Source organism: Zingiber officinale, chromosome 1A (assembly GCF_018446385.1).
Source record: "Zingiber officinale cultivar Zhangliang chromosome 1A, Zo_v1.1, whole genome shotgun sequence".
In the NCBI taxonomy this organism is placed as follows: Eukaryota; Viridiplantae; Streptophyta; class Magnoliopsida; order Zingiberales; family Zingiberaceae; genus Zingiber; species Zingiber officinale.
This window is the reverse complement of record NC_055987.1, coordinates 121,057,362-121,074,305: the sequence shown is the minus strand read 5'-3', so window position 1 is coordinate 121,074,305 and position 16,944 is coordinate 121,057,362. Positions and strand designations below refer to the sequence as shown.

Genomic DNA, 16,944 nt, shown 5'->3' with positions numbered 1-16,944 from the left:
TCATTATTTATATTAAAATATTTTTTTATTATTGTTATTTATCTTTGTCGTTTGATGTGCATATTTATTATAAGTTTATATTGTCTAATTGAGATATTTATTAATCGTTTAAGTACATATTTACATCATCTTAAATATATCTTTTGAAATTTTTCCTCAAGAGGTACAACCTTAACTTTCTCTTTAATATTTTTATTTATTTTTTATTTTATTTATTTTTGTATATCCGTGCATCCATCTTAATACCTTTATCTCTGTAACTCTCTATCTTCTGATGATATGTTTTAATCATAGATCAACATTCAACTTTATATAACATAATAGGTCTAATCATGATTTTAAAAAACTTTTTCTTTAAGCCATATAGATATTTTATAATTACAAAGAACACATGATGTTCTCCATTTCAACCCGTCTATTTATATTATATGTAAGATATATTTTCAATAATTTTGCAAAAATAATCTTTGATACAACATAATTTGGATGGTTGTAGCTAAGTACTCCTTGAACGTTGATGGTCAACAAACAATCATACGGTGTTGGTCTTGTCTCGGTAAAGCCCCTCTGATGCTTAAGTAAGATGTTAAGAGCAAAAAATAATGTAGAGAAATGAATGATAATATAAGAGTTAGCATATCTCCTCCTGAATTATGACCTTTCTTTTATATCTATTAACGACACATTTTATGGCATTAATATTTAACGATCGTTGGCCACCATTATTATCTTTTCATTTAACAATGGTCATCTGACATCTTTGTCCATAATAACTGATTCTATCAGGAAACAGTGAAGACAACTAGCTGGGGATGTAACTCCTCAGTTGATTGTGTGAAGACTCCGCTCCACTCTGCAATACAAAGAATGTCGGTGCCGAGCTAGGCAAGGGGTCCCCGGCATTGACCCTCCAATACTGAAGTCAGTCATCGGATTTGGAATAGTGGAAAAGACGACAAAGAACTATAGCAAAAGCAAAAGCTCTAGCACAGATAATGCATACCTCTTCCGGTGCATGGACCCCCATTATATAGTGCTCTAGTAGCAAACGTGCATGTTTCTCAAGGCATGTATATGTTTTCCCAACTGTCCTATCAAAAGATATGCTAGGAAAGTGTCTCTGACACCATTCCTTAACAAGGCACGCAAATCCCTGATATGACGGTAGAAGGTTCCGTCGTATGATTTTGCCTATTGATCATTCCCTGTTGTCAACGACACTAACTCCTAGAAGGATATGATGAGTTGTCCCACTGTTGGGCCGAGGGGGGAGTTTCTCAGCCAGTATTTCCGGTCATGTTGCTTAAGGTTGTTTTGCTCCATGGTTGCTCGGGCTCAGTAGGTCGTTCCTCGCCCGATCGGACAGACGATCCGGTCGGACTAGCCTTAGTTTAGTCATAGTTATGAACATCTGATGTCCTCTATATGGTCGTCCCGGTCGGATGAGCAATCTGCTCCGATAGACCTCCATGCCGATCGGGATCCTTCATGTTCAGTTGACACGTTGCCACCCTCTCGGTCAACTTTGGTCAGCCCGCTCTTTCCTTCCTTTAACCGTCTTGACTTTGACCTCCACGTCAGCTGCTGTCCCCATCTTTGACCCATGCTTGGTGGCTCCCTTTATCACCGCATCACAAGTCTTCCCCTCAAGTCTAGTCGAAGGAGGCGGTAAGTCCGGCTGACTAGACAAGCAATGTCTTCGGTGACCTTTACGACCGATCGAACATTCTAGGTTTTAGAGTCGTAGCTCAGCTATAACTTGCTCACATGGATTTAGAGCCATCGCTCGGTTATAGTGCCTGTGAAGTTTCATTCTGGGTTTAGAACCACCGCTCAACTATGGTGAATGTTGAAATTGCTCTCTGCGATGGGTTTAAAGTGTTGGTGCGGGAAGCATCCGACGATCGAACCTAAGTTTTGATAATGGCAAAGGGATTCAAAGTTAAGATTTCTTGTTATCTAATGTGCTTAAATGAGATTTCAGGAAAGTCCTAACTGCGGTTAGGTAGGTGGAAAAACCTAAGGGGTGGTAACCTTAGGTCCTAGGGGGTGGTAACCCTAGGTGAAGGAAAATCCTAAGGGGCGGTAACCTTAGGTCCTAGGGGATGGTAACCCTAGGTGAAGGAAAATCCTAAGGGGCAGTAACCTTAGGTCCTAGGGGGTGGTAACCCTAGGTGGAGTAAAACCCTAGGGTGCGGTAACCCTAGGTCCTAGGGGGCGGTAACCCTAGGTGAAGAAAAACCCTAGGGGGTGGTAACCCTAGGTCCTAGGGGGTGGTAACCCTACGCAGAAAGTCCAGTCAGTCTGAAGGACTGGACTGGCACTAGGTAATCTCTCCTGAGGGGAGTAGGTGAGGACGCGTTCCCCGTAGAGGGAACAGTAGGTGTCGGGTCAACCTAGGGTTTCCGGTCGAAAATCCGAAGTCAGTCCCGGGCAGTCCAATAACTGTTAACCACTTAATGTGTCATGTTTCTATCTGTTCTAACTTTGTCTTGCAGGGTACGGTGCTGTTTTGGGACTAACATATCTTGCAGGTACAAAAGGAACAAGTTAAGCCTCGGATGAACAGTGACCAAGGCGCCTCCATGGAGCTTGGAGGCGCCTCGGGTGCAAGCCGAAGCCAGCTATCCAGAGGAGCTGGAGGCGCCTTCATGGGGACTGAAGGCGCCTTGGACCACGGCTTGGAGGCGCCTTGGAGTGGCTTGAAGGCGCTTTCAAGTGGATGAGGTACGACTAGTTCGATGCTGATCCACGCGGCTGACTCGGGAAGCTTGGAGGCGCCTTGGATGGTGTTGGAGGCGCCTCCAACACTGTATAAAAGAGGAGTTTGAGTAGCTCCTTCAAGAATCAACTAACAAGTGATCCTTCTTCCGTGTGCTGCTCAAGAAACGTTCCAGAACTGTTGTAGCAACATCCTGACAACCCGGAGCTTCAGATTTAGCATTTCTTGTTGTCGGTATAATTTTTATTGCTTCTGATTGTACTTAGATTGTAATAATTTTGCGAGATATAGTTGTTGCCCACAGAAAGCGATCAACGATCATGGGCCTTGGAGTAGGAGTCGCTTAAGGCTTCGAACCAAGTAAATCACTTGTGTTCGCGTGTTGTTTGTTTTATTATTTCCGCTGCATTACTTGTCGTCTTTTCTAATCCGAAATGAGTGAAAGCCATGAGCACTATTCACCCCCCCTCTAACGCTTCTTGATCCAACAATTGATATCAGAGCGGGGTAACTTTGATCTGGTGCAACCACCAATCAAGCATATTTCGTGGTATTTTCTATTTTTAGGAGTCGATCAGAATCGGTACTCTTGCCGTTTTCCAATTCGTTTCTTATCGTAATCAGATTTCTTGCTCGAGATTGGTGCAACACCACCCGAGTTCGTTTTTCATTTTATATATACTTTCCGCACTACTAATCCAGGATCAAGTCCTGGAACTTTCTTGTTGTTTATCTTTCATACTAGATCTAAAATGACCCTTCAAGAAAGCTACAGTACAGCTCGCCCCCCGCTATTCATCGAAGACGACTTTGGTTGCTGGAAGGGTCGGATGGAGGCGTATCTCCATACTCATTTTGAAGTCTGGATGATTGTCAAAACTGGGCTCCAACTACCAACTGATGGTGCCGGCAAGCCACAACCATACGAGGACTGGGACGCATCACTGATTAAGAAGGTGGAAGCAAATGCCAAGGCGACCTACACCCTTTAATGTGGCCTATCAAAAGAAGAACTTAACCGCGTCGGCCCCTTCATCAGTGCCAAGGAGCTGTAGGAGAAGCTCATTGAACTTCACGAAGGAACGTCTGACACCAAAGTAAGTAAAAGAGACCTAACCTTCAATAAATTATTTAATATTAAATTACAGGAAGGTGAGACGGCTGCCCAACTCCACGCCAGGATACAAGATCTACTCAACGGGCTTCATGTAATTGGATAGAAGGTAGATAACTGGGACATCATCAGGTATTCTCTAAATGTCTTTCCGAGGAATACCTTGTGGGCATCAATGGTAGATGCTTACAAGGTATCCAAGGATCTATCTACCATCAAATTAGATGAACTTTTTGCAAAATTTGAACTTCATGAGCAGATTAATGCACGCCCTGCCGAGAAAGGGTTGACTTTGGTTGCAGGTACAGGCAGAGCGCGTGAATTAAGAACAAAATACAGAACCAAACCAGAGTCAGAAGAAGAACTAGATTCTGACGACGACGACGAGCTCACAATCGAAATAGTCAACCTGGTAAAGAAACTCTACAAAAAGAAGGGCTTCAACAAAAATGATGTCAGAAAGGTCATCTAGTCCAAAGAAGCCCAACCAAACTCAAAGGTCAAATTCGAGGTGACCTGCTACGGATGCAATCAGAAGGGGAACATCAAGGCGAACTGCCCGAACCAAAAGGATCCAAAGAAACCAAGGAGGAAAAAGGCCCTAAAGGCAACTTGGGACGAGTCCTCCTCCGAGGAATCCGACGACGAAGAAGTCGAGCAGGCAAACTTTCTCGCATTCCCGGCCCGGGACTACACCAATGAATCCGAAAGCGAGGCCAAATCGAAAGCAGAGTTTGAGAGAAGACACAGATCCACATCCATTTCCAAAGGGCCAAACTCCTCTGTAAGTAAATGTCGTTTATACAGTTTAATTAATTACTTAATGCATAAAGTAGCTAAATCCAAAATTCGGATCAAGTCACATCTAAAGGAAGTAACTTCCCTTAAAAAAGTGACTAACTCCATAACCTTGCCTGACCCAGTTCAGATTAGAAATTCAACTCAAGTCCAAAGACTTGAGGAAGAAAATTCTAGTCTGAAAACTCAGGTCAAGGATTTGGAGAAGATCCTAGAACGATTTTCTTTGGGGTCCAAGAACCTTAACCTAATTCTTAGGACTCAAAGAGCCATTTACAATAGAATAGGACTAGGTTTCAAAACCAAGAACAAATATCGATCCTATCTATCCTTAGTCAACAGACAAAATAGTAAACTAGTCGAAGCATGGTACCCAAGTCAAACTTGGTCAATCAAATTGGACTTGGTAAGTATTGGGTTCCCAAAGATCAAGTGCATTACCTTGATAGATCTTATCGAGGCTATGATCCAGGGGGAGCAAAAAAAAAAATTATCTTAACTAATAAAAAAAATTATAAAGAAAAATTATCTTAATCTAAATTATCTTAACAAATTAATAAATAAAAATTATCTTAAAAATTAAAAGGAATATAATTAAAAACAAGTTAAAGGAGGCTCCAGAATAGCTGGCACCTCCAAAAGGAACCTACCCGACAGGGTAACTAAACACAACCCACCCGGTAGGGTAATCCTGACTAAAATAAAAAGGGCTAAGTTTAACTTGACACACGGTACTGGTGAAGTATTGGATGATAGTACGTTAGGGAAGCTTAGTCTATGCATGTCTAGGAAGATATGGCTTCGACCTGGTGCATTTGGCTAAGTGGAACTTGTTGGTGCAATCGACCTAGGTTTTGATGTGTGTGTCAAAGAGTTTAAGTTAGGCTTTCATATGTATTTGATATGTGTTTGAGTCTTGCAGGACTTGGTGGAACACATGAGAACTTGGTGCGGCCAAGTATGGGAAACTCATCCAAGGGCTCGGATCCTTGAGTCGGTGAAGGATGGTGTGGAAGACATCCGAGGGATCGCCGGACGAGGAGCAATGGAGTGGAGCCGAGGGAAGTGGACTTCAAGGCAGCGTTAAGGATGGCACGGAGAGGAGCCGCGGGCTCAGGTGCATCTGAGGGACGAAGGCCGAGGAAGAGGACTTCAAAGGCGACTCCGGAAAGGATGAGAGGAGTGAATGTACTGGGACCAGTCAACTAGTAATGGGACCAGTCGACTGATCCCAATTCACAGAATGCACAGAATGGTTCTGTGCTTGTCGGCTACGAGCATCAGTCGACTGGTCCTGAGACCAGTCGACTGGTACATAGCCGTTGGCAGAATTTGGGGTTCTGCAAAGAGCCGTTGGCTGAGTCCAACGGCACACCAGTCGACTGGTGCTTGGACCAGTCGACTGGTGTCGGGGTTTGAGTTGATTTGTGATCAACTCTCTCCTCTTATTTAAGGGGAGCTTTGGGGCATTGAGGAGGTTACTGATACTCATTGTAAACCTTCTGAATCTTGCCCAAAGCTTCTAAGCCAACTCTCTTCCTTCTAGCCCTAAGTTTCATCTTGTAAAGAGGAAGAGAACTTTGTGAGAGGTTTGCTCCACCGAGAAGGAGAAGCTTTAGCCGGAGATTGCTGGGGACTGATCCACCAAAGGATCAAGGGCTCGTCCACCTCAAGGACACGTCGTGGAGTAGGAGCAAGCAATCTCCGAACCACGTTACATCGAGCGTGTTAGCGTTTGTATTCTCGTTTGTGTTTCATTGTTTTAGTTTCTATATTTCCGCTTGCGCAAACTAACGTATTCTAGAGAAGAAATCCATTTGGGGGTGGCCTAGCTATCCAACCCCCCTTCAAGTCGGCCACCGATCCTCCAACAATTGGTATCAGAGCAAGGTTGCTCTTCAACGGACTAATCGCCAAGAAGAACGAAATCATCAAATGGCCGGCTCAAACATTCATCCACCCAAATTCGAAGGAGACTTCTCTTGGTGGAAGAAGAAAATGGAGGTATTCTTCGAAACCGATTTTGATATTATGCTAATCATGGAAATTGGTTTCGAAGTACCTAGGGATCAAGACAACAAGATACTTGAGAAAACAAGGTGGAGCAAGAAACAAAGGGAAGAACATCTAGCAAATTCGAGAGCCATCCATCATCTACTACATGTTCTTCCCCAACAAGAAGTAACAAGAGTTGAAACCTACTCAAGTGCCAAGGAGTTGTGGGAGAAGCTAGTGGAGCTTCATGAAGGCACATCGGAGGCTAAATTGGCAAGAAGAGATCTCCTCCAAACTCAACTCAACAATGTAAAGCTTGAGAAGGGAGATAAGGTATCTACACTTCATGCTAAATTTAAAGAAATCTTAAGTGGACTAACAAGTGTAGGTGAGAAACTCTCCAACCGGGACATCATAATGAAAGCTATCAATGCTTTCCCAAGATCCTCGACATGCAGCTCCATTGTAGATTCATTCTACATTTCAAAGGATCTAGAGAAGAGCTCTCTAGATGAATTCTTCTCAACCATGGAGCTTCACGAAACAAGGGTTGAAGGATTAGAGGGAGAAGCAAATAGATCAAGAGGAGTAGCCCTTGTGGCAAACAAGGGAAAGGGTAAGAAGAAGAAGTGTTCATCCCCACTATCCTCCGACTCCGAAGAATCGAGCGCCTCAATGAATAGTGATCAAGAGGCGTATATGGTAAGGAAAATGAGAAGAGTTTTTAGAAAATTTTCATCTAACAAATCTCATGATAGGAAAAGCTCAAGAAGCAAAAGTAGGACAAGGAAGATAATTTGCTACAATTGCCAAGGAGAAGGACACATAAGAGATGATTGTCCTCTCTTGAAAAAGAAGGAAGGGAAGAAGAAGAAGGAGAAGACAAAAGAAAAGGGGAAGAAGGCTCAAAACCTAAAAGCAACATGGGATGATCCTTCATCTTCATCGGAGGAAGAAGAGCATCACATAGTCAATTTTGCTCTCATGGGGATTGATGATTTTGCCTCCACCTCATCCGAGCAAGAAGAAGGAAGGAGCTCAAGTGAAGATGAAGAGGGGAGCTTAAGTGAAGGGGGAGGTCAAACTTCGGATTCGGACTTCTCGGTAAGTGAGGTACAAAATCTTCCTCCCCATATTTTAATTAAAATTATTTCAAGCACAAATGATGATTTGTTTAAGGCAAAAAGAAAGAACAAATCTTTGAAAAATGACATTTACATGCTTAAAGAAAAATTAGAATCCTTGCCTATTAGGGATGATGATTTGCATGCTTCCTCTACAAGTTCAAATGATTCATGTTTAGAAGAGGAAAATAGGAAATTAAGGGAAAAAGTAGAATACCTCACCATATCCCTTAGAAAATTTGAAATTGGCTCAAAAACCCTAAATATGATCATTGGGAGCCAAAGGGCAAGTTTTAAGAAAAATGGGATAGGATACAATGAACAAAATAATGAAAAGACCTATCATTGTCTACTTGCTAGGGGGCAATCCAAGACAAAGACCATAGATAGGAAATGGATCCCCAAAGAGTACTTGGTCAACCCAATTAGAAAGAATTTCTATTGGGTGCCAAAATCAATCCTCAAGGGTTAGAAGATTTTATGGCAAGCCAACCATGGAAGTCAATAATTCAAAATTTTCCTATATGGTTGACTTGAGACCTTAAGGGGGAGGACTTAGCCTTGATAGAAATTTATGATCAAGAGGGCTAAGTAGAGGTTACCTTTATCTCACAATGATTTGTATTATTTTCTAACCATGAATGTGAGATATTAGGATGATACAAGTAATTCACTTATGCTTATGGCATTTTGATGAGTTATGAAGTGTATCAATGTTTAGTGATCATAGGCCAACTATGGGGAAAGTAAATGTTTAATTAATGGACATCTTGCCCATAGATCATAGTTGGACATTTCAAATGTTTTGAAAACAATTCTATTTTTTATTTACTGTGGTCTAGCTATTTTAAAACATATGAGTGCAAAACTGAGCTTGAAATTGATACAAACTTGCATATTTTTGATATTTTTGAAACTTGGTCAAAATTTTTGAAAATAGGTTGACTTTTCATGAAAACATATTTTTATTAGTTAAAGAACATTATAAGAGATATGTGTTCAAAATTTCCTGATTTTTCGAATTTTCTAGAATTTTTTATGGATTTCTGAAGTTGGCTGCCGTAGGCTGAAATTGATGTTCAATTTGTGCCAGTCGACTGGTGCAGATACCAGTCGACTGGTACCAGCCTTTCAGCATTCTATTGGTCTTTAAAATAAAATTGTTGGTTCAAATTTGGTTGGAACTGATACCATAGTATGTGCACGTATCTGGTACAATATTTTTGATGGTGTCAAAGGGGGAGAAATGGGTAGGTTTAAGTTAGAAATCTACTTGGGTGCAAATCTTTGAAAATTAAGATTAAGAGCATGTGTTAAGGGGGAGCTTGGGTTTTATGCTTCATATTTACATATTGCTTGTACTTTTCAAAGTTGTTATTGGTGCCTAACTTAAACATATTGTCACACATCAAAAAGGGGGAGATTGTTGGTGCAATCAACCTAGGTTTTGATGTGTGTGTCAAAGAGTTTAAGTTAGACTTTCATATGTATTTGATATGTGTTTGAGTCTTGCAGGACTTGGTGGAACACATGAGAACTTGGTGCGGCCAAGTATGGGAAACTCATCCAAGGGCTCGGATCCTTGAGTCGGTAAAGGATGGTGTGGAAGACATCCGAGGGACCGCCGGACGAGGAGCAATGGAGTGGAGCCGAGGGAAGTGGACTTCAAGGCAGCGTGAAGGATGGCACGGAGAGGAGCCGCGGGCTCAGGTGCATCTGAGGGACGAAGGCCGAGGAAGAGGACTTCAAAGGCGACTCCGGAAAGGATGAGAGGAGTGAATGTACTGGGACCAGTCGACTGGTAATGGGACCAGTCGACTGATCCCAATTCACAGAATGCACAGAATGGTTCTGTGCTTGTCGGCTACGAGCATCAGTCGACTGGTCCTGAGACCAGTCGACTGGTACATAGCCGTTGGCAGAATTTGGGGTTCTGCAAAGAGCCGTTAGCTGAGTCCAACGGCACACCAGTCGACTGGTGCTTGGACCAGTCGACTGGTGTCGGGGTTTGAGTTGATTTGTGATCAACTCTCTCCTCTTATTTAAGGGGAGCTTTGGGGCATTGAGGAGGTTACTGATACTCATTGTAAACCTTCTGAATCTTGCCCAAAGCTTCTAAGCCAACTCTCTTCCTTCTAGCCCTAAGTTTCATCTTGTAAAGAGGAAGAGAACTTTGTGAGAGGTTTGCTCCACCGAGAAGGAGAAGCTTTAGCCGGAGATTGCCGGGGACTGATCCACCAAAGGATCAAGGGCTCGTCCACCTCAAGGACACGTCGTGGAGTAGGAGCAAGCAATCTCCGAACCATGTTACATCGAGCGTGTTAGCGTTTGTATTCTCGTTTGTGTTTCATTGTTTTAGTTTCTATATTTCCGCTTGCGCAAACTAACGTATTCTGGAGAAGAAATCCATTTGGGGGTGGCCTAGCTATCCAACCCCCCTTCAAGCCGGCCACCGATCCTCCAACAGAACTGACCGAAGCTACCCTTTATGGATCCTAATTAGTTAGACCAAGGTTTTGTACTAAGTTCAGTGGATAGGACTATTTGGAAAACCTCGAAAGCATGGTTACTTTAATGATGTCCAAGTGACTCACCATAGCCTAGAAGTTTATCCAAAGAATGCCTATTTGCTGAACCTAAAGTTAAATCTGAATCTAACACAAAGTTAAACCAAACCCTATAATAAAACTAATTCATCTCACAAAATTATAGGATCTCCTGATTGAAAAATATAGATTGGGTGAGATGACTAAGGACAAAAATTAAATTAAATCTAACTAAAAAAATTAAATTAAATTAAGTTGAATTAAAGTCAATTAACTTAATTCTTTTCATAATGTAACTTAATATTTTTTTTCAAAATTTAATTAACTTAACATTTTTTCAAAAATTAATTAACTTAATATTTTTTTTTCAAAATTTAATTAACTTAATATTTTTTTCAAAATTTAATTAACTTAATATTTTTTCAAAATTTAATTAACTTAATATTTTTCAAAATGTAATTAACTTAACATTTTTTTCAAAATTTAATTCAACTTAATACATTTCAAATTTAATTAACTTAACCAAAGCTTATCTAAATCCAACTAAAATTAAATCACTAAACCATCTCACACTCACTCATACTTGATTGAAAACCTAGATTGAGTGAGATGGAAAATTAGGGAGCTAACTTCAATCAAACTATCTTTTCATCAAATAGAATCTAATTCATATACTTTATGTGTAGGAACATAAAGAATTGGATCAATGGATGTTGGATAGTGAATGTTCCAGACATATGACTGGAAATAGATTGAAGTTCACAAAGCTCAAATTAAAGAATTTAGGGTCAGTTGCATTCGGTAACGACGATAAACTTAAGGTAATCGGAAAAGGTAACATCGAACTCAGCTCCGATTTTATTATTCGAAAAGTATTATTAGTTGACAATTTTAATTTTAACCTACTCAGCATCAGCCAATTATGTGATACTGGTTACTTAGTTAACTTTACCAAATCAGGCTGTATAGTTAAAAATATTGATAACCCTGAAACCACACTCAAGGGCATTAGGAGAGATAATGTTTACATGATTAACCTACCAATATCCTCAACAAAGTGTCTCCTGACACAATAAGAGGAAACTGAGTTGTGGCATAGGAGACTGGGTTACACTCATACCAGACTCATTTCAAAAATGAGTCAAAATGGTCTAATTAAAGGTCTGCCCAAACTAAAAGTTGTTGAAAATTCAATTTGTAATGCTTGTCAACAGGGTAAACAAATCAAATCAACCCATAAATTAACCAACTTAAATAGAACAACGTCTATACTTGAGCTTCTTCACCTAGACCTGTTCGATTCGCATGGAGTCAAGTCACTAAGCAAAAACCAATATTACTTAGTAATAATCGATGACTACTCAAGATTTACTTCGGTAAAATTCATAAAAACTAAAGATGAAACTTTTAAAGTATTTAAAATCTTTTATAAATTAATAAAAAATGAAAAAGATACTCAAATAAAAAGAATTAGAAGTGACCATGGGGGAGAATTTGAAAATCATAATTTTACTGAATTTTGTGAAATTAATGGATATAAACATGAATACTCCTGCCCTAGGGCTCCTCAACAAAATGGGCTAGTAGAACGTAAAAATAGAACTCTACAAGAAGCCGCTAGGGCCATGTTAAACAAATATAAATTATCTAATTAATTCTGGGCTGAAGCAATTAATACAACTTGTTATTTACAAAATAGAATTTTAATTAACAAATTTTATAATAAAACACCCAATGAAATATACTACCACAAAATTCCTAATTTAAACTATTTAAAAGTATTTGGATGCAAAGTACACATTTTAAACACTAAAGACTACTTAGGAAAATTTTCATCAAAAACAACTCCAGGAATATTTTTAGGGTACTCAACAACCAGTAGAGCATATAGAGTTTATAACAAAAATACCCTAAAAGTTGAAGAAACAATAAATGTAACATTTGATGAAGAAAATAAAACATCCACTATAAATGAAAAAGATAATATAGAAAACGTTAACCCAATAAATACAGAAGATGATGAAACTCAATGAATTTGAAGAACCAATTACCAACCCAAACTTAAGACCAAACTTAAGAACAAACATGAATCACCCATCAGACCAAATTTTGGGTGATCCAACTCTTGGAGTTAGAACTAGGTCATCCTACAGAAATCTAAGTCAAATAGCCCTAGTTTCCAAAATTAAACCCAAAACTGTAGACGAGGCTCTACCCGAGCCAGACTGGACAATATCAATGCAAGAAGAACTAGCCCGATTTAAAAGAAACTAAGTCTAGGAATTAGTACATAAACCCATTAATAAAACTATAATTGGTACTAAATGGGTGTTTAAAAACAAATTAAATGACCAAGGCGAAATAGTTAAAAACAAAGCAAGGCTAGTAGCTAAAGGGTTTAATCAAGTAGAAGGGTTAGACTATGATGAGACCTATGCTCCTGTAGCTAGACTTGAATTCATCAGGATGCTGCTGGCCTACACAGCACATAAAGGATTCAAGCTCTATCAAATGGACGTAAAATCCGCCTTTTTAAATGGATTTATAAAAGAAGAAGTGTACATTAGTCAACCCCCAGGATTTGAAGACTTAGACCATCCAAATCATGTCCTTAGATTAAAAAGGCTCTATACGGACTAAAACAAGCACCCAGGGCATGATATGAACGGTTATCTAATTACTTAATACAAAAAGGGTTTCACTAAGGTCAAGTTGATTCAACCCTTTTTGTAAAAACCCTAGAAAATGATATTTTCATAGCCCAAATCTACGTCGATGATATCATATTTAGCTCAACTAACTCTAACTTCTTAAAAGAATTTACAAAATTAATGAAAAATGAATTTGAAATGAGTTTAGTAGGGGAACTTAACTTTTTCCTAGGACTACAAATTAGGTAAACAAAAGATGGAATTTACATTTACCAAACCAAATATGCTAAGGAGTTAATTAACAAATTTGGAATGGAAAACTCAAAAAACATTAATACACCAATGGCCACCAACATTAAGATTGACTCAGACTCAGAAGGAAAATCAGTAGACTTGAAATACTATCGAAGTGCGATAGGAAGTCTACAGTACCTAACTGCAAGTCGACCGGACATTCTTTTTGCAGTAGGTATGCGCGCAAGATATCAATCTTGCGCAAAAGAATCCCACTTAACTTATGTTAAAAGAATACTTAGATATATTAAGGGAACCCTCAATGTAGGATTATGGTACCCTAGGACTTGCACTTTTGATCTATCTGGCTATTCTGACTCAGACTATGCCGGATGTAAGCTAGATAGAAAAAGTACAAGTGGTAGCTGTCAATTTCTAAGTCAGTGCCTAGTAAGTTGGTCTAGCAGAAAGCAACACTGTGTTGCCCTGTCAACCACTGAAGCTGAATACATAGCCCTAGGAAAATGTGCATCTCAACTATTATAGATGATGCATACCCTAAAAGACTACCAGTTAGAATATCACAATACTAAAATTTCAATTACAACATAAGCTCAATTAATCTAACCAAGAACCCAATTTACCACTCAAGAACTAAACACATAGAAGTAAAACATCATTTTATAAGGGATCACATAGCTAGGGGTGATATTATACTTAACTATGTTGAGTCCAAATCAAACCTAGCTGATATATTCACAAAACCCTTACCTGAACTTGAGTTCAGTGCACTTAGAAGGTAAATTGGAATGTGTTTGGTAGAATAGAACTTAGTTGATTATTTCTACTTACCAGTTTTATGCACAAGTAGGAATGTATTGGGTAGAATAGATCTTGATTTTCAAACATATCTCCTACATCTAATTTTAAAACTTTTTTGTTGATATTCAAAATTTCTTAATCTTAAAATTATCTTTTAAAATTCCAGGAAAAATAATGTTTTCAAAATCCTAATCTTCTTAGTCTTTCAAATTTTGGATTTAGCCTAGTGTCTTCCCCTTAGATATCATGCTCCCCTAGCTTTAGCTAGAGCATCTCACAAACACACTAGGCATAACTTGTTTGTGTTTGAAAGAAACTTAGATCGGCGTGAGATGCATAGGGTACAACCTGGACTCCAGAATGCTTATCTCTGTGCATCATAGTGAGTCTGGGCGTTAAAAACTAATTTTACATTAATCAAGTTAAATGATCCAGCCCTAGTCAAATCTAACTGGATTACTAACTTAACTTGACTGATCAAGTAAAAATTGTTGCCCTCTAGGTATTCAGCCAGTAGCTAAAGGTTAGACAGTTGGTTAAGGATATTAAAATTTCAAATTGACTCAACTTACACTTTAGGGCTCTGATACCTTGCTAAAGGAAATTGATTAATTTATAATCTATTTAACTCAACTCATGCTTGGACATTAGGGTTTTAAGCTTATTGCTCCTCTGTTGCCTTTAAGGATTTTCAGAGTTCTTAAAAATTTCTTTTTTGACTTCTATAGCCTTGATCAAAATTAACTAAGTCATATCAAAAGACTTTTTGAACTTTATTTCAAAAATTAAGGTCTCCAGTTAACTCAACTTTTTAGAAGCTTTTAAACTAATTAAAAAAGGTTATTCGAAATTAATGGTTTTTAAAAGGCTTTAAGAATTTAACGAAATGTTTTTTCAACAAAGCCTTTTCAAAATCTCTCTTTTACAAAACTTAGCCTACTATTTTCGAAACCTGCCTTTCACAAATTCTGGCTAAGTAAAAAGAGTTCTTCAACACTAAAGTAATTTTAAAGTAAAACCTACAAGAAATGTTGTTTTAAAGCTTTTTTGGTTGAAAACGTAATTTATTGGTTTTAAAAACTTAGACCTTTCATCTTGTCTCTTTCTTCTTACAAAGGTTTTTGATATATGACAAAGGGCACTACAACAAAAACCCTCATAGACATTGATTTTCCACCGATGTCTATTACATTTTCGACCGATGTCTATGAAGGCGATGTAAAAGGTCTTCCATTTTAGACATCGGGTTAAAACCGGTGTAGTATCACTTAACGACATCGGGTGTAAAACCGATGTAATATTATATGTTAATAACACCAGTTTTGGCAGCGGTATACGACTGATGTAATATTAATTAATGACACCGGTTTTGCAACGGTGGAAAACTGATGTAATATCAATATTGTTTAACGACACAAATCCGATTTTCGAAATAGTGAAAAACTAATATTATCACCAAGCAAATCATAAAATTAAGTTAATATTATTAATTCACTAACAAAATCACAAATAAAAATGCACCGATGTATCTAAACACACCAACTTAATATCCATATAACCAACACATAAATATTCTTCTTACAACATAAAAAGATAATAGATATTGTGCACATCAAGTCGGTATCCACAAATTACACATAACTATTCTTCTTACAACATCAAAAGGTAATAGATAGTACACAAATATGTTTCTTACTGGTGCCAACATTATCCTTCTTGCTCTGTGCATAGTAGCTAAGTTTACCCGTGAAGCTAAACCGGGCACAAATAATCCTCCAGAACTGATGCTTCTTCCGATGTTACCACTGCCAACAATGTTGCCTACAAAGCTTGTAAGTCTTGGCCCTACATTACTCAATACTGGAGAAACTCCCCAACCAAGAACAGAACTACGATTCCCATAAGCTGAACTTGAGGAAATACCAGTTATTGACCTAGTGACTCCATTAATATTACTACTACTAAAAGCATGATTTCCAACAACATTAATACCCCCTCTATTTGTGACACCAGAGCCATGAGGCATCTGCATGAAAAAAAATCCAGAATCAATACTATAAAACACATTCAAAGGATCATATGATGCAGTGAAGTAATGTGGAAATAAACTCATGCCCGACCTGAGATAATGCAACCAAAATATTGTTTGATGAGAACCGTCCACTAGGAATGCTTCCTCCTGGTTGCTGAACACCACCTGATGGTACAACACCCATTGCGGCCTCTCTGGATGCAAGCGAACCAGGCACAGTTGGCAAGTTGAAGCTTCCATGAATATTATGCAATCCTTGAAGACCACCTATTTTTTTACAAACCATAATCAAAATTCCACATACAAGCAAAATTTCACATGAGTATGTTAATAAAGTTTATGTAGGAATGTCTAACCAGAAGGATGGAACCAAGGCACTGCCGCAGACTGGCCAGAAAACAATGTGGTATAGGGTCGGCCTGAGGAGTCCGCAAGATTAGATGTTGAACCATTAATAGTTGACTGTACCAAGAGACCCAGTAATTTGATCAGCAAAAGCAAGACTAGTAAAAGCACAGGGCATGGGCTAGGTGCTAACAAACTTGGTATGCTAACCAACAAGAAAGAAACAATCGCGTCAAGTTAGTATTTACATAAACTGTATTGAACATCTGCACCAAACAACAAAAGCTACTCATCTCTAACAATTGAAACTCAGCTAAGAATAAGGAATTATATTATTAATACCAAGAGTAAAATTACATCAGATACAAATCTCATACATAAAATAACAGATAGGCAATTTGCACTATAAGAAAATTGGATTTTTACAACACTTAAAAGACAACGCTTTTTTTAAAAAGCGTTGTCGTTTTTTTTAACAATGCTTTTAGTGAAAAGCGTTGTCTATTTCTTTATTTTCTTACTAATAGACAACACTTTTTTAAAAATCGTTGTCTATTAGTG

At 38.6% G+C, this 16,944-nt stretch overlaps 1 protein-coding gene and 1 non-coding gene across 2 annotated transcripts; one reads left to right on the top strand and one right to left on the bottom strand.

Moving 5' to 3' along the window:
- Positions 1-15,013: 15,013 nt before the first annotated feature.
- LOC122002272 (probable NOT transcription complex subunit VIP2) lies at positions 15,014-16,602 on the bottom strand. The gene is made up of 4 exons (XM_042557392.1): positions 16,395-16,602; positions 16,127-16,305; positions 15,751-16,032; positions 15,014-15,025 (listed from the first exon to the last, which is right to left on the bottom strand). Exons 2-4 carry the CDS (start codon positions 16,220-16,222, stop codon positions 15,014-15,016), a joined length of 390 nt encoding a protein of 129 aa, XP_042413326.1. The 5' UTR covers positions 16,223-16,305; positions 16,395-16,602.
- On the top strand, positions 16,395-16,472 carry LOC122039386. Its single transcript, XR_006128215.1, has one exon. It is a non-coding gene; the product is annotated as a small nucleolar RNA snoR35 (small nucleolar RNA).
- Positions 16,603-16,944: the final 342 nt, after the last annotated feature.

Excerpts from the sequence above, each read along its gene's own strand:
- LOC122002272 (XM_042557392.1), bottom strand. The coding sequence starts at position 16,222 with ATGGGTGTTGTACCATCAGGTGGTGTTCAGCAACCAGGAGGAAGCATT. Across the intron at positions 16,033-16,126 it reads TTTTGGTTGCATTATCTCAG|ATGCCTCATGGCTCTGGTGT; the intron begins GTCGGGCATGAG and ends TTTTTCATGCAG.